Source organism: Acinonyx jubatus, chromosome E3 (genome assembly GCF_027475565.1).
Source record: "Acinonyx jubatus isolate Ajub_Pintada_27869175 chromosome E3, VMU_Ajub_asm_v1.0, whole genome shotgun sequence".
Taxonomy (NCBI): domain Eukaryota; kingdom Metazoa; phylum Chordata; class Mammalia; order Carnivora; family Felidae; genus Acinonyx; species Acinonyx jubatus.
Window position 1 is genome coordinate 14,101,471 of NC_069398.1, and position 26,860 is coordinate 14,128,330.

The 26,860-nt window shown below is 47.7% G+C and overlaps 1 protein-coding gene across 1 annotated transcript; it reads right to left on the reverse strand.

Annotated features, from left to right (window-relative positions):
• Window positions 1-855: 855 nt before the first annotated feature.
• On the reverse strand, window positions 856-26,778 carry EARS2 (glutamyl-tRNA synthetase 2, mitochondrial). The gene is made up of 9 exons (XM_015067085.3): window positions 26,485-26,778; window positions 24,008-24,163; window positions 20,947-21,136; window positions 16,906-17,378; window positions 15,408-15,516; window positions 12,847-13,000; window positions 12,624-12,754; window positions 6,214-6,349; window positions 856-5,753 (listed from the first exon to the last, which is right to left on the reverse strand). Exons 1-9 carry the CDS (start codon window positions 26,621-26,623, stop codon window positions 5,670-5,672), a joined length of 1,572 nt encoding a protein of 523 aa, XP_014922571.2. The 5' UTR covers window positions 26,624-26,778; the 3' UTR covers window positions 856-5,669.
• Between the last annotated feature and the right edge of the window lie 82 nt (window positions 26,779-26,860).

Here is a 26,860-nt window from a genome sequence, read left to right on the forward strand (position 1 = left end):
CTGAAGGCTAAGAAAAAGGTGACCAGGCAAAGCCAGAGAAGAGCGGGTTGGACTCGCCTTCCAGTCACAGAGAACAGTAGTCAGCACGTAGGCAGGAAGGAGACATGTCTAGGGCCCTCGGGAAGGCATATGTGGCTGGAGGCCAGACAAGAGGGCACGTGAGGGGCAGTAACGGATGAGGCTGTGATAAGGATGCATGGCTTCATCATGATAAAAGCTCTCCTCATGCCTCATTTTCTAATCCTCTCCCACCAGGTCTGGTTCTGCTCAAATCTCTGCAGCAAAGCTGCCAAAACGATCTTTCCAATAACCCACAAACCTGATCGTGTCCCTTCCCTGCTCAAAACATTTCAATGGCTCCTCACCTTCCACCTCCCAAAGACTTAATTCATGTCTTCACTAACTGAACCCCCACTTTGTTCAGGTGCCCACTGTTCCCCAACCCCGCCATGTACCTCAGGGGAGAGCTGGCCCTGCCCCCAGCTCTGGGTCTGACTGATCTATGAGGATGTCTCTCCTACTTCCCCAGAAGTTCAAGAATGGGGAAGTAGAGCCGTGAAGGGTGTTTGGAGAAGTTCCCTTACTTTTAGAGAGAGAGTCACAGAAAGCCACTATTGCTGACAAGACATGAAGGAGGAAGTGCAGAGAGGCCCAACCACTTAAGCCAGCCAATTAATTGCAAGCAGAGGCAATCAACCAGAGGCTGTTGGCTGAGGCCAATATAGTAAAGATGAAAAGACCCTGGGTCCTTACTGACGTCCTGAACGTTTAATTAACCAACCCTAGAGCTTGCCTTACCCCTGAACTTCCTGTCACGTGAAATACTAAATCTTGTTTTAAGCTGGTTTGAATCTGGGTTTTTTGGTTTTGTGTTTGTTTTTTTTGCATCAGACGGCACACTGATACCCTTAACCTGGCAAAGAAGGGCCATTTGGAATTTCCCTCTGCCTGTTTTCTCAGCCACTTTGACGCCCCCTCAACTCCTACCCTTAGTTCCAATCATGCCCACCTTTGTGAAGTTCCCCTTTCCTCCTTCTGCTTGGAATACCCTTCCAACCCTCACAGACCTGGGAAACTCCTACACATCCCTTAGGACCCAGTTCAAAGGTCAGTTTATCTGTAAAGCCTTCTGGCACCTCTGAACAGATTAAAAGCCTCTCTCTCTGGACCCTGCTATCACTGAGGTCCTCACTTTCTAAGTACTCATCACTTTAGTCCCTGGGAAGGTAGGAATTATGTCATTAGACAAATATATTAACTGATGAATTTACCACATCCAATTTTAGTTCCCACTGCACATCCTTCTATATTGAACTATTCCATTTGTCCCCATCCTTTACTTTAGAGTCTGTGTCAAAAGTCTATGTCTCACAGAGGGGTGCCTGGCTGCCTCAGTCGGTGCAACATGTGACCCTGGACTCTGGGGTTGTGGGTTTGGGTCCCATGTTGGGTGTAGAGATTACTTAAAAATAACATTTCTCTTCAAAAAAGTTAAATATATATATATATATATATTTTTTAATGTTTTTATTTATTTTTGGAGAGAGAGGGAGACAGAGCATGAGTGGGGGAGGAGCAGAGAGAGGGGGAGACACAGAATTCAAAGCAGGCTCTAGGCTCTGAGCTCTCAGCAGAGCCCAATGAGGGGCCCAAACCCACAAACTGTGAGATCATGACCTAAGCTGAAGTCAGATGCTTAACCAACTGAGCCACACAGGTGCCCCCAAAATAAAATATTTTTTAAAAGTCTATGTATCATAGATAGATGGATTCAAAGCAAATTACAGGCAGTGGACCAGACTGTTAACTACAATTGCATATCTTGCAGGAGAGAAGCTTGCAATGAAAGCAATGCTGGGAAACTATTAGAATTTGGCAGAGTTGGACCAGCTGATGACTGTCACTTCTGAACACACTAGTCTGACGGATGGGGCTCTTATTTTCTTCGCAAGATCGTCACTTGATTCCCTACTACATGTCAGGCAATAGGCCAGGTACCAGTTGTAACCAAGAATGAGACAAACTTCCTGCCAGTCCTAATCTCAGGTTCTTTAGAGTAAACCAGGCAGTAAACATGGATAAGTACACTAGATAATTTCATATAGTAAGCTGGCCTGCAGAGGAAAGACAAGGGGAGCAGACACGTTAGAAACTGCAGTCTCAGACGGACAAGAGTGGGTTTGGTGGGTTTGCAGATACAGATTCAAGCTCTTGTAAGGTTCAGCTGGAAGCCCTCCCCTTTGGATCTACGACAGCCTACCTCTTTCAACAAATTCCTTTTGTGGCTTAAATTAGTCTGAGTGTGTTTCTAGGTTTTGCAACCAAGATCGCCATTTCTAAGAATGAAATTACCGGTGGTGGTGACAACGGTAATCGATAACATTTAAGTGCCAGGCACAGTTTTAAGAACTTTACATACATCATCTATTTTAACCCTTACCACTCTGAGACACGAACAATTGTCATCCCCATTTTACAGATGAGGAAACTGAGGTAAAGCAGATACGGTTAAGTAGGCAGTAGAACTGGGTTTTGAGTCTAGACAGTTGGCCTCTGTGGCCTTTATGACTTCACCGTGCTCTCAAAAGTGCTGGGGGATGGACTTGAGGTTATTTCAAATGTGTGACATCCCTTCACACACACCCACGGTCTTCAGCAAAACCCCCAGTCTGAAAACCCAGGCTTCCTCCAACTGAGGATGTGGCAGCAGCTTTATCAACTCACGAGCCAGAGTTCCTTGTAACCATCCTGTGTGTCATAGAAACAGAAGCTCTGATGTATCACTCAGTAAGGAGTTGACCTTGGGCTCTGGGTTGTCATAAGCCTGAGTTAAAATCCTTGCTTTGCCTCATACTATAACCTCAGAACAGTTCATCAACTCTTCTGTGCCTCAGTTTCCCTACCTGTAACACAGATATGAGACTACCTTCCTCATGTGGTTCTGGAAATTGAATAAGGATGGACTACAATGTTTACCAGCATAATATGAGGCACAGCAGTGGTCGAGGCTCACATATGTGCACGATAAACCCTAAGTATTAGTATTCTGCATCTCCTTCTGTGGGAAATACCTGTTGTTTCTTCATTACCCCTTCTTCTGGAAAAAGCTTCCTACTTTTCCTTGGGGATGACTCTTCCTGCATTGGATATAATTCTTGAGGGACTATCTATTCCTGGCTAACAAATGGCAACACAATCACAGTTAGTTCTAACTGCTGGTGTCTAAAAAGACATTCTCTCTTTATTTACTTTTTTTTTTTTACTTTATTTTTATTTATTTTGAAAGAGAAAGAGAGCAAGCAAGGGAGAGACAGAGAAAAAGGGAGACAGAATCCCAAGCAGGCTCCGTGCTGTCAGAGCAGAACCTGATGCGGGGCTCGAACTCACAAACTGTGAGATCATGACCTGAGCTGAAATCAAGAGTCAGAGGCTTAACCGACTGAGCCACCCAGGCTCCCCAAGACACTCTCTTTTTAGAATCTAAATCTTTTAGAGGCACCTGGGTGGCTCAGTTAGAAGAGCATGCAATTCTTGATCTCTACGTTGTGAGTTTGAGCCCCACCTTGGGTGTAGAGATTACTTAAAATAAATAAAATTAAAAAAAAAAATCAAAATCTTTAGATGAGTCATCCAGAACTAAAAGAGAAAACACAGTAGGGAAACAAACCACAGCAACAAAAAAACTAGCCGAGATTCAGACATCCCCACTGAAGAACAAGACTGGCCATTAGCTCCTGCTGCCTTGATAACCAGAGCGCCCTTGATTCCTGTCTTTTCCAAGCCCTGATTCTTTGGCTTTCTCATAGATTCCTTGACTCTCCCACGGACTTAAACTCTCCATAAACCCATAGTCTCCAATCAACTTATGTTCGGCAGAGGTGGTTTCTATTACTTGCAACCAAAGAACTTCATCTGATGTATTTTTTGAAGCGAAGACTAGGACTGCGCAAAGCATAACAAACCCTGAATCCCCTTTCCCTACTCTTCCTGGGCAAAAGGCTATCTATTGCTGGGTGACAAATTTATCCCTAAACCAAGTGACTTGAGGCCATAAACGTTTATTAGCTTATAACCTGTGTGTGTCCAAAACTCAGGAGCAACTTTGCTGAGTGGTTCTGGCTCAGGATCTTTCATGGAGGATGGTGTCTGAACACCTGACCGGGGCTTGGAAGACCTGCTTCCCAAGATGACTCACTCACATGACTGTGGGCAGGAAGTCTCAGTTCCCTGTCCCACGGATGTCTCCAGAGGGCTGCCCGAGTGTCTTTGTGATGTGGAAGTTGGCTTCCCACAAAGCAAGGGATCCAAGAGGATAAGACAGAAGCCACAAGGCATCACAAGTCGGCCCTACTCAATGTGACTTCTAGGACGGCAGAATGACTGGGGGACATTTTGGAGGCTGGCTGCCACACAGGAAAAGCTTAGGAGCCCCAGCAGGGTCTTTTTCAAATTTTTATTTTATTTTATTTTTCCAGTACAACTTTTATAGGCAGACATGATCCTCCTTTCTCTTTAGCTATTCCTATTCACCCCAATGAAAACACCTATTTCAGGGGCACCTGGCTGGCTCAGTCGGAAGAGCATGTGACTCTTGATCTCGGGGTTGTGGGTTCAAGCCCCATGGTGGGTGCAGAGATTACTTAAATAAAAGTTAAAAAAAAAAAAAAAAAAAAAGAACATCTTATTTCAGAAACCCGCAGACAATGACTTACAAGAATGGGCAGAAGGAGGAGGTAGGTATGAAGAAAAAGGTGTAAAACAGGGGGGATGAAGGTCTCCAGTCCGAGGACCAGGTCTGGAGAACTAGAAAAGAGGAAGAAAGGGCCTTTAGAGAAGGAGACACAGGCGCCCGAATACAAGGACAAAGCAGAGTGTGTAAGACTGGTATAAAGCGTAGTGCTCGCCCTCGGCAGACGGTCACTTCTTTTACAAGTGAGTCACTTCTTTTACAGAGAATCTGCCATCCAGTTCAGCCCTGCTGGTGTCATTCATCTTTTACTGCTTCACCTACAAGCGGGGCCTGAACACTGCGACCCGTGAGTCCAGGGAGATGCCAAGCTGTTAGGGGCTGCACTGCATCCCCTCAACACTCCTACGCCGAAGCCCTAACCCCCAGGACCTCAGAATGTGACTGTGTGTGGAGACAGGACTTCTAAAGAGGTGAGTTAAAATTGGGCCATGAGGGTAGGCTTTAATCCAATCTGACCCGTGTCCTCATAAGAAGAGATCTGAACACCCAGAGAGACACCAAGAGCACACACTGAGGAAAGACCACGTGAGGACACAGAGAGAAGGTGGCCAATGGCAAGCCAAGGAGAGAGGCCTCTGGGAAGCCACATCTGCTGACACCTTGAACTTGGGACTTCCAGACTCCAGAACTGTGAGGAAGTAACTTTCTCTTGTTTAAGCCATTACGGGAGCCTGAGCTGAATATGACACAAGCCCTCGTGAACCAGCTCCTAACCTGTGCTGTGTAATGTGGTGTCAGAACCAAGCACGAGGTGAGAGGAAGCCATAAACGCACTGGGTGCACCCAGAGACCGTTTCCACTCGGGATTCCTTCTGTGAGCTTCCTGATGGACCCCAGGCCCCTTCTGCTTTGCTCTGAAGGCAATTTCCATGCACGTCCAGGTTCCTAGGGCTGCCTCTTCCTCTGTCATATCTTCTCTCTAGCTGGAAAGCACCTTCTGTATTCGTTCCCGTACTTCCTTCGCTCCCAAGGACACCATCATCTCAGCTACCGGAGGTCCTTGCTAAGAACAAAAAGAGAAACTGCCTTATTGCCTTATACTGCCTAAAGAACTAAAGCCCAGCCCCAGTCTGCAGGCGCTACGCTCCAGGCCAACCCCAGTGCCGCTGCCTGCGTCTGAAGGGGCACAGTTAGCATTGCGTTGTCTTTACTTTCCGTGGCCAAGGATGGGTCCCAGGAGCCTGTTTTCCCGTGGTGATATGTCTATTGGCCCCCCCATCAACCGCCAGCTCCATGCAGGCAGGGAGAGTGCATGTTTCATTCACTACTGGGCCCACTGTACCCAGAACGGTGCTTCTGCATAGTAGGTGCTTCCATAAATACTATCTGCTGAGAGACTGAAGGGAGTGATCGTGTTTCATTTGTCTTTGTACCCCCAAACCAGAGAATGACTGCCATTGAATGTCAGCTGAACGGATAAATGAGGGGCTCCAGGGAACAGTCCAGCCCATCTGCCCACTTACCCGCTGTCCACTGAGGGCCACTCGGAGGACTTGCATCACGTTGCTGTGTTTGGTCCCCTCCAGACCTTCTGATACCTTCTTCAGTTCTCCATTCAGCACGTCCTGAGTTAAGCTCATACCGGGTCCTTCTAAAAGCCTAGAAAAGAGGGGCGCCTGGCTGGCTCAGTGGGAAGAGCATGCAACTCTTCATCTAGGGGTTGTGAGTTTGAGCCCCATGTCAGGTGCAGAGATTACTAAAAAAAGGTAAATAAACTTAAATAAATAGATAAAAGCCTAGAAAAGAGCCGGTCTATGAGGGCCTGCATGGGCCAGTGGCAAGTAGGTAAGAGGGAGGATTTCTGAAGATTAACATTCACAACCAGTGTTCAAGTCTGCTTGGGGGAGAAGGGAAGGAAGAAGATCCCCATCCCTTTCCAATTTGAGAAACAAAACAAAACAAAACAAAAAAACAACTAAGGAACCAAATACACAGATAATCCAAGCACAATACAGGAAAACGCAGATGGTACCACAGTAAGAGGATTTACTAATTTCTACCTCAAGGTCATGTGATCGCTATGCCTCAGTTTTCTCATCTATAAAGTGGGGATAATAATAGTGTCTGTAACTCACAGGGCTATGGTGGGGCTGAGTTCAAACTTGTTAGGCACTAAGTACGTTGCTTGAATAGACAGTAAACACTCTGAAACACTAGATCTTGTATTTCATTTAGAAATTAAACATTAGCGGGGTGCCTGGGTGGCTCAGTCAGCTGAGTGTCTGACTTTGGCTCAGGTCATGATCTCACGATTCATGTGTTTGAGCCCCTAATCAGGCTCTGTGCTGACAGCTCGGAGCCTGAAGCCTGCTTTGGATTCTATGTCTCCCTCTCTCTCTGACCCTCCCCCACTCACATTCTGTCTCTCTCTCAAAAAAATCAACAAACATTAAAAACAATTTTTTTTAAAGACATTAAACATTAGCTAATATTTATTATATCCAAGAGCTCAGAAACATTGCAAGAGAATCTAAAAACAAACTCAGAACAGGTTAGACATAGGATGGAAGAATGAAGCCCTCTGTGAAATTACTTGAAACACAGCTTTAGGATTGGCAAAGGGGAGACTCTTTGGGCAGGGGAGAGGGCTTGTAGCACAGAAGGGCAGAAAGAAAGAGACTTCGGGAGACCCTGGCTCCAGTAACAGTACTGCCACCAACCTGCTACAATCATTCTTTTATCTTAATTTTTTTAAATGTTTCTCTATTTTTGAGAGACAGAGAGAGAGAGAGAGAGACAGAGAGAGATTCCGAAACAGGCTCCAGGCTCCAAGCTGTCAGTACAGAGCCCAATGTGGGGCTCCAACTCACAAACCGTGAGATCATGACCTGAGCTGAAGTTGGATGCCTAACCAGTTGAGCCACCCAGGTGCCCCTACAATCATTCTTTAAAAAAAAATTTTAGGGCAACAACCATGATCTTGAACTCCCCACTTGCCTGTATTCTGGGACACGACAAAATTTAGGTCTATCAGATCTGCCACATCCATGCTGGCCTTTATGAACTCCCCAATAAAGTCACAGATGCCACCTTCCCAGATGGGAAAAGAGTGGCCAGGAACAGCACCTTGCACAGCTGCATGAAGAAGTAGGTGACCCCAGCCTGAGTGCACTTCCAGAAGGGCTTGCACTCTGATAGGCCACTGCACCTGTAGGTGACAAAGTCAGGGACGTTGGCCAGCATGAAGCAGTTCTCAAAGTGGAACAGGGTTATGGTGCCAGCTGCCTGGGCCCACCAGAGCACAGGCTGCTGCATCAGCCAGCCTGGCGCCCACCTCTTGCTACAAACATTCTTTGCCTACAAGTTGAAGCACGTAAGGATCTAAAATCCAGTAGGCCAGGGGCACCTGGGTGGCTCAGTCAGTTGAGCGTCCAACTCTAAATTTTGGCTCAGGTCATGATCTCATGGTTTGTGAGTTTGAGCCCCACATCGGGCTCCATGCTGGCAGTGTGGAGTCTGCTTGGGATTCTCTCTTTCCCCCTCTCTCCCTACCTCTCCCCAGCTTATACTCTCTCTCTCAAAACAAATAAACTTAAACACTTTTTTAGTTAAAAAGTTAAAGTTAAAAAAGCTTAATGAGTTAAAAAAAAGCATAAATGTTTAGAAAATAATAATAAAATCCAATAGGCCAACAATCGCCCTCTGCTTTGCTGGTAGCCAGCTGAGATCCTCTCTCACCAGTGTGTTTTGAGTTTCAAGAGAGATTCCCCATTCAGTTAGAGCTTGACTTGCCAAAAAAAAAAAAAAAAAGAAATAAAATAAAAAATTTCTGAGTTGGAGGGGCACCTGGTGGCTCAGTTGGTTGGGGGTCCAACTTTGGCTCAGGTCATGATCTCATGGTTCATGAGCTCGAGCCCCATGTCGGGCTCTGTGCTGACAGCTCAGAGTCTGGAGCCTGCTTTGGATTCTGTGTCTCCCTTTCTTTCTAACCCTCCCCTGCTCTCTCTCTCAAAAATAAATAATAAACATTTAAAAAAATTGTTAATCTCTGAGCTAGAGCAATGGACGGGAGCAGGGTGGGTGGGCCTGTATTTTATAGCACCTTCTCAGTCCCCCTCAGCTATTACAGAGATTCCAAAGTGGAAATGCTGCAGAGGGCCTGGACAGTTCCACTGGCGCGGATGGTCCACAATGCCAACTGGGTTACTGCCCGTGCTCAATGGGGTCCAGACAGTCCCCTGCCACTGATAGGCTTCACGTGGAGGGTGATTGGCTGGGGGACCCGTGCTCGTAAGTAATGGGAAGAAACTGCCTCTTGGTACCAACAGATTCCCTTACTAACTCTGGATTCTGAGCCACTGAGTTTCAACAGGAGGCAAAAATAACCATGCTTATTGCATCATTAACTCGGCCACATGATTATTATTCCTATATCCAGAAGATAAAATACAGAAAATATAAAATTTAACACGGAGGGGCCCCTGGCTGGCTCAGTCAGTTGAGCATCTGACTCTTTAAAATTTTTTTTAATTTTTTTTTTTTAAACGTTTATTTTATTTTTGAGACAGAGAGACACAGAGCATGAACGGGGGAGGGTCAGAGAGAGGGAGACACAGAATCTGAAACAGGCTCTGGGCTCTGAGCTGTCAGCACAGGGGCCCAATGCGGGGCTCGAACTCACGGATAGCGAGATCGTGACCTGAGCCGAAGTCGGTGCTCAACCGACTGAGCCACCCAGGCGCCCCTAGCATTGGACTCTTAATCTCAGCTCAGCTCATGATCTCACAGTTTAAGGGTTTGAGCCCCACTCTGGGCTCCTGGCTGACAGTGCGGAACCTGTTTGGGATTCTCTGTCTCCCTCTCACTCTCTCTCTCTTTCTCTCTCTCCCTCCCCAGTTCATGCTCTTTCTCTCCCAAAATAAATAAATAAACTTAAGAAAAAAAAATTTTAATGTGGAAAATGGGGTGCCTGGCTGGCTTGGTCAGTAGAGCATGCAACCCAATCTCAGGGTCATGAGTTTAAGATCCATGTTGGGCATGAAACCTACTTAAAAAAAAGTTGTTAATATTTACCATGGGAAAACATAGGAACTCTCCTCTATGCCACTGTGGGGAAGCAGGCTGCTAAGGAGCTGGTAGAAGAGGGACAGGCCACAGGCAATGGCAGCTCAGGACACATTAGAGCTGGCCCAGAGCTTGGCGTGGGTACAGAAGGGACTTCTAAGAAATCTGGCAGCTTCAGAACACCTGGGTGTCAGTTTTCCTGTCCTGAGTGGGAGCCCCAGAGTGTCTCTGAAATCTAACCCCATGGCAGGGATGTGGAGTTAACGCAATGGTCCTGGTGAATTAGCACTAAGAGCTCCTATTGTGGAATGCCCTAAATTAAAGGAGTATTGTAATAATGACTCTTGGGAATTTATCCTAGAGATATAAATGCAAACCCGATTAATGATGTCTATATGTGGCTATTCACTATAGCATTGTTTATAACAGCAAAATTTGGAAGCAATCCAAATGTCCATCGATAGGAAATGAGTTAAATAAATTATCGTAAAGTGGTACAATAATGGCCTAAGTGTAGCTGTAGAAAATAATGAGGATTCTAAGGACTGGGCAGATCTACAGATATGTTAAGTGAAACAAACAAATCAAAAGACACAGAACACTGTTACCGTATTTTTGTGTAAAAAAGAAGGATCATTTAGATATAATTAAAATGGGTAGTAATGCGCAGACAGTTCTGGAACTGAACAGATGGGGGACAAGGATAAAACTGGATTTCCCAATATCTACCTTTTTTATACTTTCTAGGTTTAAAAATAATTTTTTTTAACGTTTACTTATTTTTGAGACAAAGACAGAGCGTGAGCAGGGGAGGGGCAGAAAGAGGGAGACACAGAATCCAAAGTAGGCTCTAGGCTCTGAGATGTCAGCACAGAGCCCGATGCGGGGCTCGAACTCATGAACTGCAAGTCCTGACCTGAGCTGAAGCCAGATGCTTAACCAACTGAGCCACCCAGGTGCCTCACACTTTCTAGCTTTTAAACTCAGGTTTAAGAGGTCTGAATGGGGGCACTCTCTCTCTCTCTCTCAAAAATAAATAAACATTAACATAAAAAAAGAGGTTTGAATGTTTTCATAATCAAAACATCAAATTTCAAATTTTAAAAAGACAAAAATGGAGTTACACATCCATATCACTGAATACTCAGACATTACATAAAGGAAACTGCTAAGTGTGGCTACATTTCTGTTGGGGGCTACAGTAGGAGGGAACACATACTTTTTGCCATAGACCTTCTTCTACTATTTGTATTATACTGTATTTTTTGCCACATGATTTTCTTATCATTTCCAAGTGTTTATTTATTATGACAATACACTGAGGATTTCTAGATATCAGGCACTGTCCAAGCACTTTGGAGAGAAGCGTATGGCCTCTAGGCCCAACCTTGCCTGGGTTTGAATCCCTGCTCCTCCAACTTACTGTTATTTTAGGCAAGTTACTTAGCCTGTGTCTTGATTTTCTCATCTATAAAATGGGGATAACGTTTTAACCAGATACTTTATTAGGTGGCTGTGAATTTCAGTGTATACACATATCCACACACACCCTGTGTACATACGTATACAGACCTAATGCATATAAATAGCAAGTTGCAGGCATGTGTAAGTAAACTCTTAAGACCTACTTTCATCTTCATGACAAAGCTGGGAGGAGGTAGGTAAAATGGACACTGGGTTTTGCTGCCCAGCATCCACCTCCCTTTTTCCTGATACCCCAAATCTCCTTGAGGAATTACCTGGCTCCCATTCTCAGCTCATGTGCCCTGGCTGGGGGTCCATTTACGGCCCAGGAGCTGATGAGCTAACCCATGCCAACGGGCACATCACATTCCCCAGGACTCGTGTGACTGGTTCAGAGAGAAAAATGTAGCTAGTTGGGTTCCGTCAGAGTTCATCTTAAGACACGGCTGAGGCTTTGTGATGTTGGAGCTGTCTTACCAACAGGGCACAGACATGAGAGAGGCTGCTCTCCTTTTTTTCCTTTCATATATAGTGATAAAATTTTTAGCCAGGCTCATGGCTGCCAAGTTAAAAAAAAAAAAAAAAAAAAAGTTTTCCAGACTCCCTCGTAGCTTGGCATGGCCATAAGATAGGCATTCTGGCCAGCGAGATACAGGTGGAAATGAATGTGTAACTTTTAAGTCTGTTCCGTAAGGAGTAGGAGTGTCCCATCCCCTTCCCTTTTTCCTCCTTCCTCTTCTGGCTAAAGTATGGATGGTCTATGAGCCACCATGCACCGTGTGGACAAGAGCAGAATCTAGGGACATCAGGACCCTTGAGATATAGAAAAAGCTCTTTAGCCCTGGATCGCCACTTCCTCGTGGGGTAAGCACTGTCATTTCTTCTGTCTGATAGAGAGCCCCACCCTCCATCTACTCGATACAGAGTCTCTGCAGAAAGAGTAGCCGGCATTGAGAAGTGTGGAACAGAAGGTCAAAGGGACAGAGAGAAAAATAAGGTCTTGGTGACATGTTTTTGGCCCCTGAATTAGGCTGGGCTTAAGCCAGCTTTGGTTGCATTTCTGTTCCTGTACAGTTAAGACTGTAGTAGCATCTCTACGTTAGAGGTGAGGAAATGGAAGCTCAGAGAGGTGCCATAGTGACGCCACCTGGGCAGGAGAAAGGACTGGGTAAGCGGCAACACTGGCAGGGAACCCAGGTGAACCCAACCCCAAACACACTGCCCTCTCTGGGGAGGGTCTGGCTCCTCTGGGAAAGCCCCCCTACCAGAGTGATCATCTTGCTAAGACCCTGTCACTAGCCATGCATTGTGTGGCAGGCCCCGCAGCCAGTCCTGGAGGAAGGGGGCCCTGGGAGGGAGAGGGAACTCGGGGGCGGAGCCTTGAGCTTGGCCTGCAGCAACTCACCCCAGCACACGCTCGGCAATCAAGTCCACCTTCTCCGAGATGGCGCCCAGCTGCGCTCGGCCCACGGCAGGGCGAGTCCACAGGTAGGAATGTGCCGGGGAGACCAAATCCTGCAGGCGGCAAATGTGACCCTAAGGGAAGAGGCAGTCGCTGAAAACAGAGGACAGGGAAGAAGGGGGGCGCCACCCATTCCCTCAGTCACCGGAGCTCCCTGACACCACACCTGTCTCAGCAGGATGATCCTCTCCACGTAGGCTGGGTCCAGGACATCCCTGTCTCGCAGCTGGCTGCCGAACGTCTCCTCCACCAGGGCCTGCAGCTTCCCCACCAGCTGGCGTCTCTGGGTCTCACTGCTCACCAACCGACACAAGTGCAGCCTGTAAGAGAAACCAAGGGACCGTGCAGCCACTGGCATTCCCAGTCCCCTCCAAACCCTCTCCCTAAGGGAGCAGACAAGGTTTGAAGAATGACACGTTATATGAGCTGTCCCTCCCACAGCCCAGAAACAGATTATACAGGAAAGGGATATGGCCAAGGTCTAAGTCAGCCTAAGAGCCCCAAGCAACTCAGGTATCCTGTTGTGTTTCTAAGATAGTAGCTAACATTTTAAACTAGAAAGAGATCACATAAAAACAGAGATTTCTGGCTTCTCTTGGGATATCAGAGAAGATCTGGCTGCAAAGGGCCCTCGTGCCCCACACTTCAATAGCGGGAGCAGAGTGGAGGCCGCCCGGTTTACAGGCACAGAGCACTCCAGTTTGCCAGGGCCTCTGCTCCCCAGTGCCTCTCCCCAGGCTTGCTACCTACCCCCATGCTGGCTGCTGGCCTCGACAGGCACCTGACTTTACAAGGTACGATCTACAAGTGTCTGCCTCCTTGCATAGCTTAAACCATGAGACTCTGGCACAAAAGGCAGAGATCAAGAACATAGATTTATAGGATCTGAAGCTCAGAGTGCACAGCTGTTTGAATCCAGGGCTCATAATCAAGAAGTTCAGGTTTTCTTGTCAATTCCAATGTTCTTCTTTCCAGAATTCTTCTAACTGCCTTGCTCCCTCTCTTCGGGAGCAGCAAAGCTTTAACCAGTCCTCAGTTCCCTCCCTAGGCTGCCCTGGCATGGAAGAAAGGCAGGCGGCAGCGGTGGGGGGCGTATCTTCTGGGCTCTGGAACTGGGGCAGGCCTGTGAATCAGGCCGGCCCTGTGAGAGGTCTGCAGCAAGTTACATGATCGTCCAGAGCCTCAGGAGGCTCATGTACACCACAGGGACAACCAGGGGCCTCCGTCACAGGGCACTGTGCAGACTACATGAGGGACTATCTGGAAAGCACAGAGGAAAAGGCAGCTGGAGGCAGGCAGGGGGTCAGGACTGAGGGTTCTGCACATCGGGGGGGGGAAGGATGAGACCCTCTGTGAAGCTATCTGGAGCACACGCTACCCAAAAAATAATGATTTTCTTAAAAAGGAGTTAACACCACATACTGAAAGTGTCTCTAGGATCTCCGCAGCAGTGGGAGAAGACCGTAGACAGAAAGCAATCAGGAGACCCTAGTGGCCACGCTTGAGATAATACATGGAAGGTCTAGGGCCTGGGAGACAGGAAGTGCCAAATAAATGTCAATTACCATCACTACTTCCACCACACTTGTGGTGCTGCTCTGATGACTACCGGTGCTACCTTTACTGCTATTACCGAAATAATCACAGCAGCGGCTTGATGCCAGGAACATCTAAACGTTAATGGCTTCGGCTGCGTTCGTGGCAGTCCCAAAACTGCATCTCCTCTTGGGTCCATGCCGAGCAGAGCCCACCTCCATCCTCCTCTGGCTACCCTCATGCTGGAGGACTGGAATGGGTCACAAAGTATTTCCCCGCCGTGCCCCATTTCCTTGAAATACCACTTTCCCTACAATCAGAAAGGTAGGGTTCAAGTTGCATTCACTGGTGAATACCCCATTCAAGGGATGCCTGCCGTTTGCTGCGTGAACAGGCTGGTTATGGAACACTGCCCTAGGTGTCGTTTCCTTCTATGCAAAAGAGAGCAAAGTCAGACAACTGATCTGATGTCTGATGGGAGATAAATGAAGTAACAACCTTCAATACCTGCAGTCAATGCGAATTCTCTGGGCTCATGCAAGTAAAGCACAGAGAGCCTGTCCCCAAACCAGTGCTCAAGAGACGGCATCCTTGAGTCCCTTGTCCCTTAAGTACACATTAATCTGCTGGCTTTACCACCAAGGCCCTTAGATGGATATGTCAACAGTGATCTGAACTGTAACTGGCTTTAGAGGTCTGAGTGAAGAGCTACATGAAATGTAAAACAGGTGTCATGAGACAGTGCTCAGTCACCGTGTTGGTGGGGGGGCGGGCAAGGGGTGATTCCGAGGCGAAGATGCCCCTTTTCTCTAGGCCATGGCTAACAGAATCCATGCAAAGGACGACCAGGAATAATGGTAATGACAGAGACAGTACCTACCATTTACAGAACACTTTTTATGTGCCAGGGGGTGTGTACAACACCTTGATGCAACGTTTAATTTAACTGAACTCCTACAACAATCGTTAACAGGTAAGTACTGTTATTAGCCCCATTTTCGAGAGGAAGAAACAGAGGCTCCAGGAGGTTAGGTGACTTACGTGCTCTGTGTTCACGGAGCATCGGACACATGAGCCCACAGTAAAAATCAGGTCCATGTGACTCCAAAGCCCACTAGATCCTCTGCCATGGGTACCCTCATTAGCAAGAAAGCCTTTTTGTACCAGCGGCCTCCCTGCTTCACCACTCACCTGTTAAATTCCGGGAGCTTCTCCAGGTCCAACAGGGCTGAGTGGCAGGTGACCCGGGTCAGGTCAAACTGTGTTATCAACTCAGGCAGGGTCCTGCCCATCTGGTTCTCTGCAAGGAGGCAGGCCCAGCCTCAGCCCCCTCCCTCGCTTTTCAATCACAAGGGAGGCTAGGTGATCACGTTCTGGGTTTCCCATTCCATTCTGACCCAAGGGATTCAACTTCTAACTCTTTTATAGATCACGGGCCTTGAAGGAGCTTTCATTTGCAGAAAGGGTTCTGTCACTCAGGAAAAACAAGTTTGAAAACAATCAGACTAGGGGTGCCCGGGTAGCTTAGTCAGTTGAGCGTCCAACTTCGGCTCAGGATATGATCTCACGGTTCATGGGTTCGAGCCCCATGTTGGGCTCTGTGCTGCCAGCTCAGATCCAAAGCCTGCTGTGGATTGTGTGTGTGTGTCTCTCTCTCTCTGTCCCTCCTCCACTCATGCTAAGTAAATAAACATTCAAAAAGTTTTTTTAAAATAATCAGGCTAAACCAACCCTCACTGCCCTCAAAGACGTGGGTTGCAGGAACAGCATGCTCATTGCCTGGCTGTGCCCCAGAGATTCTGACTCTGCTGGTCTGGGATGGCGTCTGAGCATCAGTATTCTTTCCAAGCTTCCCAGGTGGTTCCAAACCTCAGGCAGTGCGGAGAATCGCCACGCAGGGAGCTGCCTCTCCAGAGCCGCAGCCCCGTCCCATGCGGTCAGCAGGCATCGTGGCCAGGCCCAGGCCTACAGGGAGTCTCTGCCGTGTCCCTTACAGGCTGCATGGCTTTGCCAAGTCATCAAACCTGTCTGAGCCTCCCAATTCTCTTATAAACAGCAAGGATAATTTAATCCTCTCAAGACTATTTTAAGGAGTAAATGAGATGAGAGCAGAATAAACAGTAAGCAGACTACCAGTGCCACATTTCTAGAAATCCCCTCCACAAAGAGGTCATCCTAATTTGCTGCTTCTTTAAACCTTGGGCTCTAAGTCTTGGACCAAGGATAAGGGCCCAGTTTGGAATACACTAGGGTCATAGCAGTCTTAGTAATTCTGTTGGAACCCACACTTGCCATAGTGGGAGTAATATAATTATAATAACCATAAGATCTACGGTTTTTGTGCAGAGTGGCAGACACCTTACTGGGTGCCTCATACTCATGAGCTCAGTGAATCCTAACTTAACCCTATGAGGTAAACACTTATCCCCATTTTATAGAAAGGCAGGGAAGGCTCAAAGACCATAAGCTCCTTACGGGCAGGGGTTACATTTAGCTAGTTCACTGTTGTAGCCCCAGCACTTAACACAGCGTCTGGCTCAATAAACATCTGTTGAGAAAAGAATGAATTTAGGCAAGAGCGTGCAGCTAGTATATGGCACAGCCTGGCCTGAAGACCAGGTGGGCCTGAACCAAAGCCCCAGTTCCTCACCACTCTGGTCCCACTGCAAACTCCCAGGTGGGCAGGTACCTGCAAACCCGGAGCCACAGTTGGTGATGATGTCCAGCAAGGCATCTGGCAGGAAGTCGGCAGCAGCAAAATGCTCCAGGAAAATGTCTCCTTGCCTCTTGGACAGCTTGCTGCCATCCCTATTGAGGAGCAGGGGCAGGTGGGCAAAGCGAGGTGGCTGCCAGCCCAGGGCCTGGTACAGAAGTAGATGCTTGGAGGTGGAGACCAGCCACTCGGAGCCCCGCAGCACGTGGCTAATGCCCATGTGGTGGTCGTCCACCACGCATGCCAGGTGGTATGTGGGAAAGCCATCGCTCTTCAGGATGACCGGGTCCCCCTCCACACTAGCTACTTCATGCCGATTCCAGCCATACACCAGGTCCTGGAAGGCTGGTGCCTCCCCATCCAGGCGGAAGCGGATAGCAGGTTTGGGGCCTGTGGCTAGCTTCTGGGCCACCTGCCCCTGGCTCAGGTTCCGGCACCGATTGTCATACCTGTTAAAGCAGAGCGTCACAGAGATTAGGATGACTACAGACAGACTGAATTCCGTCTTTGTCTCTGATAGTTGGCTGACCTTGGCAAGTCATCTACTTCTCCAGCTCTGTTTCCAGTCCTGAACAGGGAGTGGAGTGACGTATGGAGAAGACAGTAATTGGTAACAGTGTGGCAGACACTTGCGCCTGCCTACCTGCCAGCCTCTCCCTCTTCTTCCTTGCTAATGAGGAAATAGCAAAATGCCTAGTCCTGGGGGTTGAATCACAGCTGGTGTGGCCAATCATGCAATCCCATTCCCATTTGCCAGCAACTGGTCCAGGCCAGACCACTCTAGTCCCTAAGACTCAAAGAAAAGTATGCCTGGAGGCAGGGGAGGCTTAGGCTCTGGGGAAAGATTGCCTCTCCAGTTGAGAGCAAAAGAGCCACAAGAGGAAAATTCCTCTGCTTTCCCCCTGTGCCCTTCAGATGTTGTCCTGTGAGGGCAGAATGCCTGCAGCCTCCGCAGCCACTTGCAGCTAGTGTAGGAGGTGGGGCAGGGGAGGTAGGAAGAAGCCACAACAGAGCGCTGATGTCTTGAAGCTGCTGGTTTTATCCTTGAGTCATCCACCTCCAGACTTCTGCAGAGTAAGTGACAAATGTCTGTGTGGTTTATGCCCTGGCTACTCCAAGTATGGTTTGTGGATCCCTAGCAACAGCCTCACCTGGGAGCCGGTCAGAAATGCAGCATCTCGGGCCTCAGCCCAGACCTGGTGAATCTGAATCTGCATGTTAACTAGATCCCCAGGTAAGTCGTCTGCACATTAGAGCATGAGAAGCTCTGATTTGTCCCCCATTCTCTTTTAAATTCTTTATTATTATTATTGTTTTTAAATTTATTTTTGAGAGAAAGAGAGAGAGACAGTGAGCAAGCATTTGTGTGCAAGTGCTGGGAAGGGGCAGAAAGAGAAGGGGACAGAGGCTCTGAAGTAGGCTCTGCACTAACAGCAGAGAGCCCAATGCGGGGCTCGAACTCATGAACCGGAGATCATGACCTGAGCTGAAGTCGGCCGCTTAACCAACTGAGCCGCCCAGGCACCCCTATTCTTTATTTTTTTTTAAGTAAACCCTACCATCAATATGGGGCTTGAACTCATGACCCTAAGATCAAGAGTCACATGCTCCATCCGCTGAGCCAGCTGGACGCCCCTGGTTTGTCCCTTTTATTAATTTTTTTTAATTTTATCTATTTATTTTTTTAATTTACATCCAAGTTAGTTAGCATGGTTTGTCCCTTTTAAAAGGGGTGTTCCATTACTTACTCCCCAAAGAATCCTGACACAGAAATGTAAAGCTTGAAAATATACTCCTTGACACAGAGCTAAGTGTTCAATTAATAAACGGCTGCATGGATTCCACAACAGAACTTGACTGTAATTTTAAAAAATAACCTTCTACCAATAGACAAGTAGACTATTTATGACAAAAAAGTAAAGCTGCAGTGAATATCACGACCTCATACAAATATCCAGTGCTTGTCCAAACAGTTCATTTAAACAGGAACTCAGTGGGGGGTGCCCATGAGAGCTTGACTCTTGACTTTAAGGATGTGAGTTCAAGCCCCACCTCGGGCATGAAGCCTATCTTAAAAAGGGGCAGGGCACCTGGCTGGCTCAGTCGCAAGAGCATGTGGCTCTTGATCTTGTGGTCATGAGTTTGGGCCCCACGTTGGGTGTAGAGATTCCTTAAATAAACTTAAAAAAACTTTGTTTTAATTTCTTTAAAAAATAAATAAGTAAGGGGCGCCTGGGTGGCTTGGTCGGTTAAGCATCCGACTTCGGCTCAGGTCATGATCTCACAGTCCGTGAGTTCAAGCCCCGCGTCGGGCTCGGTGCTGACAGCTCAGAGCCTGGAGCCTGTTTCAGATTCTGTGTCTCCCTCTCTCTCTGACCCTCCCCTGTTCATGCTCTGTCTCAAAAATAAATAAAACGTTAAAAAAATATTTAAAAATAAATAAACAAACAAACAAACAAACTGGAACTCAAGATGTCCTGATGCCACTGCTGATGGGAAGCAAGGTGGTCAAGGGCCACAGGCAGTGTCTATCAAAGCTCCAAACTGGCCCTGCAATTCCTCATCTGGGAGGGTCTCCAACAAACACCCTGCACATGTGTACAACAACATATGTCAACATGATCCATCCCAGCTCTTTCACTATAAATACAGATTAGAAATGGCATCAAGATTCATTAGTAAGAAACTGTTTAAGGGATGTTACATCTGTACAGTGGAATACCATGCAAGCATAAGAAAAATGTGTGGGCCTATATAGATTGGATAGTCTCAAAAAAGGTAAGTGGGAACGGTAAGTTGCACAATCCGTATATTGTGTGCTGCCATTGGAACGGGGAAGAGAAACAATACGTGTTCATCAGGGTACATGTGTTGAGTGTCTCTGGAGAAGACAGAAGAAAATTCTAGGGTCACCTGGGTGGCCCAGTCGGTTAAGCATCCGACTTCAGCTCAGGTCATGATCTAACGTTTCATGAGTTCAAACCCCACACTGAGTTCTCTGCTGTAAACTCAGAGCCTGCTTTGGATCCTCTGTCCCCTTCTCTCTCTGCCACTCTCCAGCTCACATGTGCTCTCTCTCTCTCAAAAATAAATAAATATATGGGGTGCCTGGGTGACTCAGTTGGTGAGTGCTGTGCTGACAGCTGTCAGTGCTGTGCTGACAGCTCAGAGCCTGGAGCCTGCTTTGGATTCTGTGTCTCCCTCTCTCTGCCCCTTCCCTGCTTGTGCTCTGTCTCTCTCAAAAAATAAACGTTAAAAAAAATTTAAAAATAAACGTTAAAAAAAAAAAGAAAGAAAATTCTAACTGCAATTGTTTATAGAAAGGGAAATTGAGGCCCCAAGTCAGGGTTAGGAGAGATCTTTGCATATACATCTCTCTGCCTCTGAAAAAAAAAACTTTACTTACTCAGAATTACAAATAATTGAAGTTACTTTACGTGTTACTACTGCCTGAGAGCCAGTGTGGTCGGCAGCTCTGACATGGCCCCAGTGATGCCCACCTCAGGTGTTTCTGCCCTTGTGTCATCCCCTGCCTGGAGTGTGGGCTGGACCTAACAACTTTCTTTTTGGGAAGAGAATGCGGCACAAGTGACAAGATGTTGCTTCCTCTGTTCAGTTACAAACAGACTGGCTTCTGTCTTGCTCTCTTTTGCTTTCTGTCCACCTTGCCCACAGTGAGGCCAGCTGCTATGCTGTGAGCTGTGCTGTGGACAGGCCCACATGGCAAGGAGCTGGCATCTCCACACAACAGCCAGTGTAGCCCACGGTCAGCCAGCAGCCTCATGAGAGAAATGGAAGCGGACCCTCTGCAAGGCCAGTCTTGAGGAAACCACAAACCTGGCCAAAACCTTGACTGCAGCTTTGAGAGAGACTCTGAGCCAAGGGAGCCAGCAGAGCTGCGCCCAGACTCCTGACCAAAGAGGCCGTGCAGGGACCACAGTTTGGGGGGAATCTGTCATGCAGATGAGGGACACACGCGACTTTGGGGAAGTAGCCTCGACAGGCTGGGGCTCTCACCGGGGCGTCTGGTGATTCCTCAGGGCCTCCTTCTTCAGGAGCTCCAGGCGCTGTGGTGAGCAGAAGCAGGGGTAAGCAGCGCCGGACTCCAGCAACGCTTCCGTGGCCCGGGCGTAGAGCTCAAGTCGCTGGGATTGCTGGTACGGCCCCACTGGACCTCCCCGGCGGGGGCTCTCGTCTGGGGGGATGCCTGCGGCACAGCAAGAAAGAATGCTCACCAAATTCTAACGATGAAGATGCTGACAGCACCAGTTCGGCACTGTTCTGTGTGCCTTATGCATACAGTAAAGCTTTTAATCCTCACAACAACCCTCAAGGTCGTTACTGTCGCGATTTCCCTTTTATAGGTGACCAGTTGAAAGACAAGAGAGGGTAAGCGCTCAAGGTTGTGAGGCCTGAAAGATAAGGAGTCACAGGGATGTGTCACCTCCATAGTCCACGCTCTCAACTGCCCTTCCTCTCCATCTGTCCTTTCCCTGGGGAGGGGGAAAGCAGCCCAGGCCCGGAAGAGCTGGCTCCAAAGAACAAAGTATGGTTCAGGGCACAGCCCTGGCTGGACCCCCTGGTTCTGCGCCAGAGAAGCTGTGACAAGGGATCCTGAAGACGGGTGAGGGCCGCAGTGCCAAGCACCTGCCAGGCTGCTCTTATGTCCCATGACTTCCATCAAGCCTCAGAACCACCCTACTAGGTAGATGCCATCGTGACCCCCACTCAGTACGGATGCTGAGGCACAGAGGGGCTCTGTTACATCACTTGACCAACAGCAAGCGGTACAGATGTGTTCAAAGCCAGGCCAGGGGGCCACAGAATCCACGCTTTTCACCCTGATTGTACTGCCTCAGCCTCCTTCCCCGCAAAGCGGAGCCGTGCTCTAGCATGCGGGGCGGTGGCAAGAACGGGACACACTGGTACTTTCAAAGCACTCAGCCCGGTGCACACACGCAGAACCACTGTGATGGGTGCCGTTATATGAAATGCGATCTGTTGTAAGCCACAGCTCCAGCCCAAGGTCCAGTTTCCTCCGGTCACAAAGGACAGATTTAACCAATATACACTTTCTGCAGAGACAAAGGGGACACAAAAGAGCCGGATGGTGGTGTTTCTACCCTAAACAGCTTTCAGTAAAAACCACTGATTTGTAGACTTTGAAATGGTGACTTTCGTGTCAGGTAAATTATATGTCAATTACACACAAAAAGGGGGACTCCTAAATTAAGAAGCCACAGAAGTCAGCTCTGCCTCTCCACCACACCGGAGAGGAAGCTGTGCTGAGGGGCTGCAGGCGTCATTTACACAATCGTGCTGCACCAGGGGCTCCAAGGGTAGGACTCTTTCACCCCTGGACCTCCTGTTCAGACAGTGGCTGACATATAGCAGACGCTCAGTGAAATCCAAGTTCTCATCCTGGCCTGCCTGGTACTGCAGGTTCAGTACCGGCCAACTTCTGTCCTCACATCTCCAGTTCCTGTGCTTGGTCACAGTCCTTGGGCCATGCTGGCCTCTTTGCTGCTCCTCTAATACGCCCTATGCTTTCCTTCATCAGGGCCTTCACATCTGCCATTCCCTCTGCTTTTTAAATTAAAAAAAATAATAATTTTTTTTTAATCTTTATTTTTGAGAGAGAGAGACAGAGACAGAGAGACAGAGTGCAAGTGGGGGAGGAACAGAGAGAGAAGCAAACACAGAATCCGAAGGAAACACAGAATCTGTCAGCACAGAGCCCAACAAAGGGCTCATACTTAAGAAGTGCAAAATCATGACCTGAGCCGAAGTCGGATGCTTAATCAACTGAGCCACCCAGACGCCCTGCTTTTAAATTTTAAGTTTATTTATTTATTTTGAGAAAGACAGACAGCATGAGTGGGGGAAGGGCAGAGAGAGAGAGAGGGAGAGAGAGAATCTCAAGCAGGCTGCCAGCGCAGAGCCTGATGTGGGGCTTGAACTCATGAAACCGTGAGATCATGACCTGAGCTAAAACCAAGAGTCGGGTGCTGAACCTACTGAGCCACCCAGGTGCCCTGCCTCTGCCCCTCACTTTGTGTGATCTCTGCTTTAATGTCCCCTCCTCAGAGAAGACCACCCTGTCTAAAACAGCATCCCTCCCTGTCAGTTCTCTAACCTGTTAACCTTTTCTCCATAGCACACATTAACACTTGACATCATGGTGAAAATGAATTAATTTATCTGTCTTCCAATTACTGACAACAGAGTCTCTGTTCAATGCTGGAACACGACCTAAATTACAATAAGTGATCTCCTTGAATGAATTCCTTTACTCAACTAATCTCAACTAAGCATCTGCCATAATGTTCTACAATAGAAGATAAAAATGAAATCAGTTTCTGCCCTTTGGGAACCCAAAGTCTAGTTAATAATTTACTGCAGATTAAAATACACATCTCATAAAAGTCTCAGTATTTTTGGTATTTTTCCTTGGAGAACTTAACTGGTTATACCTGTCTTGACAGGTAAGCGATTGTTGACCCAGGGAACACAAACACACTCCTCCTTGTCTTCCTGGGGTTTAGCAGTCCTTCAGATTAAACTTCCCATAAGAAGACTGACTTTAGAAGCTGTACGCATTTAGTTTGGCTCACACAGTGTGTTTAAAAAAAAAAAAAAAATCTGAGTTCAAGTTTAACAATGGCAAGTATTCATTAAAAAAAAAAAAAAAAAAAACAGTAACAAAAACCTGGATTTCTGGCTCCTCTTGTGAGTCAGAAGGTTGGACAAGCTGGGCCAGCATTCCCACATGGAAACAAGGGGCTGGAGCCTTCTGCTCACCACACGCCTCGCCTCTCCAATTCCATCGTATGCTTGGCCTGTGTTTCCCGTCCGTTCCCAGTAGCACCTGACACTCTAAGAACAAGAACCTCAAAACAGCCTCAGAGCATTTCTTTAGCATCTTTTTTGGGGGGGCACGTGCCTCCTGAGGCAGCACAAATATACCCATCTCTCCAGGAACTCCTCATTGTCCAACTTGGGCCCTGTGAGGCCTACTGGCTCCTTTCCCTGCTCCCACTTCCCCCTTGGAGAAGGGTTTTTTCCCTGACCGCCTCACCTGCCCACTCCAGCATGTCTTCAATATTCTCTGCTGCCCCAGGCACAAGGCGGGTCTGATCCGTGTCTTCCAGCCTGAGGATGAAGCTCCCCTGGTGCTTCTTGGCAAAGATATAGTTGTATAATGCAGTGCGTAGGCCACCCAGGTGCAAGAAGCCTAGTATAAGAAGAGAACACTCAGTCAAGACAGGGAAGATGAACTGACACACCTCAGCCAGATGCAAGTAAGCCCTGCTTGTACCAGGACGTCCCAGTGAATATCGAAGCTCAAGGAACAGCTACCCCTGTCCCATCCTTCCAGTCAACACTGAGACAGACTGCCACAGGAGAGGACAGGGGTGGTCAACCTCTTTAGCCCCTCATCCTGGAAATAGAAGACCACACAAGTTTTAGAGCATGTAATTTTGTGGAAAAAAAAAAAAAAAAGACTCCAACTCTTCCTAACTGCACCCACTGTTCTACTTAGATTTGCCTCAAGGCCAAGTTTTACCCAAATAAGGACAGAGGATTATCCACTGAAGCCATTACCACACATCCATTTAACATGTACAAATTCAATGATGTGCTTGGGTGAAAAAAAAAAGCTAATATCTTATCTTCTTTGGTCCAGGCCATGGCTCTGACTCCATAACGAGCCTCTCTGCATCTACAGGCTTAGGAGGCAGCATGGGACCCATAAGGCTCTTCTGGCATCAGGCAAACTTCTTCAACACAGATTATGTGTGACCTTCTGCTAGTTATTACAAGGCAACCACAAAACCAGAGGTCCCCAAGACAGAAGACAGGGGTCCAGTAATCTGGATTTAAATTCTCCATCCACCATTTGCCAGTCCCCAAGACAGAAGACAGGGGTCCAGTAATCTGGATTTAAATTCTCTATCCACCATTTGCCAGTTGCTATCCTTTGGGCACTTTACTTCATGTGTATGAGCTTCAATCTCCTCATCTGCTAAGATTTAAAAAAAAGAAAAGAAAAAAGAAACTTTCCTTACAGGGCTGTTGTGACCTAAGCGCTGGTCAAAGTATACCCTTCAATTAATTTTAGCTATTAATGACCTATGTTGTTTCATAAATCTGTCTGTAGTCAGTATATTTTATCTGTCTGTAGTCAGCAGCCTTTTCTGTATGGGCTTTTCCTGCAAATCAGAAAAAAAAGGAGAACTATAATCATAACAGAGAATATTGTTTATTAAGTGCTAAGTACCAGACCTTGCTAAGTGCCTCAGTTGCATTAGCTCAAACCCACAAGACAGGAACTATTACTAGCCCTGTTTGGCAGAAAGTAAAACTCAGAAGCTCAGGAAGGTTATGCAATTTGCCCATGTCACACAGCTAACAAACGGCAAAGCTGGCAATTTGGACCCAGCCAACCTCAGACCTTGTGGCCCCCAACCACTACATGAGTGCTGTGCTAAGCCAAGTACAGACACTTGCTGGTCTAGAAACTGCTGCCAGTTCATAACCAAGTAAGTACAGAAATTGAGAAAAAATATTTAGAAACAGCAATTTGACAGAGTAATTTTATATTTGGTGAATTCAACAGAAATAGGCTCATATTTTGTATGCTTTCAATATTTGTCCTTTTTAGTAACTCATTTCTGTTGGTTATATAAAAATACTGATCCATAATCAATTAGAAATTAAAAACCAGTCCTGTCACCATGGTCTGAGGGGCCGGCTCTACACTCTGCTGCCAGGAAAGATCCTGTCACTCTGTGCAGGTGGGATCTTGACACAAAGGCTTACACGTGGACCCACAGGTTCTGAATGAGAGAAATGCTCAGTGTGGAGAGGGCAGAAGGAAGCCTCCGTGAGAAAAACAAACCGGGGGGAAATAGTGGGGACGCCCTGACAAGCTCTCCACTAGGGCATACAGTGAGCCTCTGCCTAATTCTTTTGGCTTGCTGAGCGCCAACATTAACCACACGGCCTTTGTACCTGCAATTTCCTCTGCCTAAAGTCCTTCTTAAGGACTTCATACAGACTTCACATACATAGACTTCTTGTCTTTTGGTTCTCAATTCAAACGCTACATCCTCAACACGCCCTTCTTGAGCTTCCTATCTAACCCCCAGACCCCTACTCTGCTTCATTTCTCTTATGGCATCTGTAACTAAAACTACAGTTATTTTTACACGTATTTGTCGCGGCTATAATGTATACTATAGGATAGGCTTCTTGAGAACAAGAGCCAAAAACGTTCCTGGAGACCACGGCATCCCAACGCCTAAAACAATACCTGGCACGCTGCTGGTCCTCAATAAACATTTATTGAATACATGAAAAAGGGACCGAAAGAAATGGTACAGTTCGATAAACACAAAGAACTTCCTGGCAATGTGAATAAATTACGCTTGTGGGTCTACTTCTACGCCTGCAAAATAGGGTCGCGCTGCCCGCCCAGTCTGACTCGACCGGAAGGGAGGCGGACACGGTACGATGGACTTCGACCTACAGCGTCACGTCCGCCCAGGTTACCTGTGGGGCTGGGGGCGAACCGCACCCTCACTGCAGCCCCGGGATCAGTGCCCATGCTGGCCTCGCGCCGTCCTACGCGGCGGCCCAAGGCCGCGGGGGCCCTCGCCGACTGCAGCAGCCTCTTCAGAAGCACCGCCATGTGGGATGGAACCGCACACGTGGGCTTCTCGGTGCATCACTTCCGAAGACCCCTTCCAGTCCAATCCGCGTCTGCCACAGAGGGCGCAGCCCCGCCCCTTAAAGGCGCAGGCCTCCTAGCCTGCAAGCCCACGCTCCCCAACGCCGCTCCGGCCCCACTAGGCCTCTAGGGGGCAGAGCTCGTCGAGCGGGCGATTTCCCGGACCCGCCCCCCTCGGGTCCTGAAAGCTAAAGCGTG